We start from the raw sequence: 3,710 nt of genomic DNA, 5'->3' as shown, positions 1-3,710 counted from the left end.
GCATCGGCCGATTGTGCTGCAAATTAGGCCGATTTATAGGCAGGCGTATCTGCAGGCTGCTAAGCGTTGTTGCGGAACGCCGGAGAATCTCTCTCTGGTTGCGTGAGAGACGGAGCAACTCACACTCTGCAGCCACTTCTTGTTCACACACAGCTTCAGCTAATGATGGCAGGGCAAAACAGACCGTTTCGAAAGCGTAATTACGTTTTACCCTACTAGAATTGATGCCGGAAAGTTATCATATTCATAAGTGCAACAAGTCATTTGCATGTGAAAGTAGAAACATGCAATTCAGACGAAACTTCTGGGCTGATTATAATGTGCACGTTAACTTTCCACGTGAAATGTGTGTGTAGGTCCGACAATAGCCTCCACAATGTCATCGCTCGTGGCGAAAAAAAATCGGCCAAACATATCGGCCAAAAAAATCGGCATCATATATCGGCCATCAGCTGCCCTGATTTCTAAATATCGGCATCGGCCAGAGAAAAACTCATATCGGTCGACCTCTAACTAAGACAATCTGTTTTTTTTTTCGTTCTTTCTTTCTTTTTTGTGCACTGTTGTGTGCATTATTAATTATTGACATGATAAATAACATGACATACAGTATGTATTCTCTAAATAGTAGCATGGATCATATTTATAATATAAAACATTGTCAAATAAATACTTTTTATATCAGTATTTATATACACTATTTTTCAGAAGTTTGGGGTCAGTAAATTTTTTCCAATGTTTTGAAATAAGTCTCTTCTGCTCACCAAGGCTGCATTTATTTGATCAAAAAATACAGTAAAAATTGTTAAATATTAATAGGATTTAAAACAGCTGCTTTCTATGTGAATATCTGTTAAACTGTAATTTATTTCTGTAATGTGCAGCTGTATTTTCAGCATGATTACTCCAGTCTTCAGTGTCACATGATCTTCAGAAATCATTCTAATATGCTGATTTGCTGCTCGAGAAACATTTCTGATTATTATCAATGTTGAAAACAGTTGTGCTGATTCATTTTAATTATTAAAATAAACAAAAACTATAATTAATAATCATTTCAAAGAAATAGCACAATTACAGTTTTTTTTTCAACTGCTTACACACTAAATCTTCACTTGTCACACAGTTTCTGAAAGCTGACACTCAAACAGCAGAAGCACACACCAAATCTGCAAAACCATACACTAATTCTCGGCCTTTGACTCAGTTTTCAATTTCATAAAACAGTTTTTGCAAAACACAACACAAATCTAACAGGGAATTAATATTATGGCAAAGGTGTTTGCAAATGTTTGCGTTTGTGATATTTTGAATGCAGTGCTTCGTTTTGCAAGAGACGAGTGAGGCATTTTGCATTTTGTGAGTGCAATTCTCGGATTTGTGTGTAAAGTTTTGAAAAAAAGAGACAAAGTTTTGAAAATGTGTGTATAAACAGCTTTAAAAAAAAAAGGCAAGTAACAGAATGAATGTAAAAAAAAGTGACATTTCGAAGCAGAAAGACTGAAATGGTATTTCTTGTAAAACGTACTTCAATCATTCTTTTTTTTTTTTTATTACTTTTTACACTTGGCCAGGCAGTTTTATGGTTTGCTGCATATAGCATATTGGCCGTGTGGGTGTAGTACTCAGCATGTGTGATGTTTGTTGTTCTGGTGACAGACTCCATGCACATAGAGGACGTGGAGTCGGTACAGAAGCTCCAGGACGCCCTTCACGAAGCGCTGCAGGACTACGAGAGCTGTCAGCACACAGAAGACCCTCAGCGGGCGGGGAAGCTGCTCATGACGCTGCCGCTGCTCCGGCAGACGGCCACCAAGGCCATCCAGCACTTCTACAGCATCAAGATGCAGGGCAAGGTGCCCATGCACAAACTCTTCCTGGAGATGCTGGAGGCCAAGGTCTGATTGGCCGCTCGTCGCGTGACATCATCGGGGCCAGAGACTGCGGAGGACGGCCTGAGACGTTTTTAAAGACCTGGAAAAAAATAATAACTTGGTTTAAAGCATAAATATAAATGGAAAAATAATTTAAAAATCTATAACAAATACTATGTACTTGTACAGTGATGCTTTTTGTTCTTGATCTGTGCTTATATATGATGGAAGAAACTGTAAGTCATTTCAAAGTGAGTAGTCATTTTTCGTTCCGCTAACTCTCTGTACGTGTCGCCAACAACCTCAGTGCGGCCCTCGGACGACGCCAGGACACCTTGAGGACTTGTAAATATTCATGGCAGGATTTGGCCGAGGCTGGACGTGGAAGCTGCTGCCGGTTCTTCCCTAAATGTGAACTTGCTGACGTCCTTGAAAATACCTCTTCTTGAATCCTGGGAGGACGGCATTTGTGACACGTTCGTCCGGGATCTCAGTCATCTTACTCTAGTAACTCAGCAATAAATCGAGCCGATGAGGAGCGCCCATCTCTTGTGTTGCACTGTACTGCTTTTTTAAACTACTTGTTATTGTTGTCGTCGGTGTTTCGGCCTAAATGTAGTCGGTGGGTGGAGAGATCGAAGGATTTACGATGCGTGGCAGACGTCCAGGACGCTCCGTGTTCAAACGCTCAGATGCCCGTATGTCAAACGGCCTATTTTGGGCTTGTTAAGCCACCGGCCGAGGAAACGAGGTGCCCGTCATCATCTGCTTGGACCCTGCCAGGACTTTTATAGCCATGTATCTGAATGAAGGTGGGCAGCAGGTGCGGGTCTTTATCACCAGCTTTATTTTTAGGTCTTGGAAGTCGACAGCAGATTGAACAGGAGGGGTGTTTGACCTCATGTTGACACAATAGCATCACTTCGAACTCTCCGGCCCTATAAACAGCTTATTACCCTTAGATCCACTTTACAGCAGACCACCATATGGCCATTAGTCCCAGTTATCCATTAGGAATATCCCGAGAAGCATTAGCTGTGAAAACAGCAGCGGGGTCACTGAGTGGACCGAGACATCGGCGGACGCTACTGATGTCTTGAAGTGAACTGTGGCGCTGTCGGGATTCGATACTGAAGGACCTGAGGGTTTGATTGCGTCCTGGGGTGCGTTTCCCAAAAGCAGCTATGCTCGTTACCGACATAGTTTAGCGATTCAGTAGCTATGTTTCCATCCAAAGTTACGAATTAAACTGGAATATCGCTTAAAACATTGGTGAAGAAAGCATCCAGTGAGTTCAAGAGAACAAAATCGTCACTTCTTGATTAACGTGCGCTAAATAACACCAAGAAAAATTTAATTTGCTGCAGTAGGAGAAGGCACTGTATATAATCATTTTTGTATACAATAAATTACAAGCTATAGAGCGTGCAGACGAAATGCGTTAATTATAACGAAGCACTTTGACGAGACTTTGCTCAAGCATTTTAGAATGACAAAACTAGCATTTCAGATGCTGTGCAACGAGATCGGTTCATTGGTTGGTACAGTTATGCTGTCCCATCACAAAGTCACTTGTCGTTTTTGATGCACATTAAGGAATTTATTCGGTAAAAGTGTTTCTATGGTAGCTTATGCGCATGTTTTCTTACCGGGTAAGAAATTTATCCTACTTGGATGAGCGCATACATTTTTTTTTATGTGCATTTTTAAAATGTATGCGCATCTTAGCATTTTCATCCAGCGTTTTTCTATGCGGTATCCCAAAATGTGCATACAAATAGGTGGATGGAAACATAGCTAGTGTTTCTTAAAACCAAACGTTTGCAAACAGCTTCG

At 41.1% G+C, this 3,710-nt stretch overlaps 1 protein-coding gene across 1 annotated transcript in view; it reads left to right on the top strand.

Moving 5' to 3' along the window:
* The window catches only part of esrrb (estrogen-related receptor beta), a 61,678-nt gene extending 58,467 nt beyond the window's left edge, over positions 1-3,211 (top strand). Inside the window, exon 7 of the mRNA XM_016533077.1 lies at positions 1,660-3,211. Within this exon, the coding sequence (XP_016388563.1) occupies positions 1,660-1,904 (245 nt within the window). The 3' untranslated portion in view covers positions 1,905-3,211. The remainder of the gene's footprint in view (positions 1-1,659) is intronic.
* Positions 3,212-3,710: the final 499 nt, after the last annotated feature.

The sequence above is a fragment of the Sinocyclocheilus rhinocerous genome, unplaced genomic scaffold, assembly GCF_001515625.1.
Source record: "Sinocyclocheilus rhinocerous isolate Xijiao unplaced genomic scaffold, SAMN03320098_v1.1 scaffold365, whole genome shotgun sequence".
Lineage (NCBI taxonomy): Eukaryota > Metazoa > Chordata > Actinopteri > Cypriniformes > Cyprinidae > Sinocyclocheilus > Sinocyclocheilus rhinocerous.
Note: the sequence above shows the minus strand (reverse complement) of the source record. Positions and strands in the feature narration are given on the sequence as shown.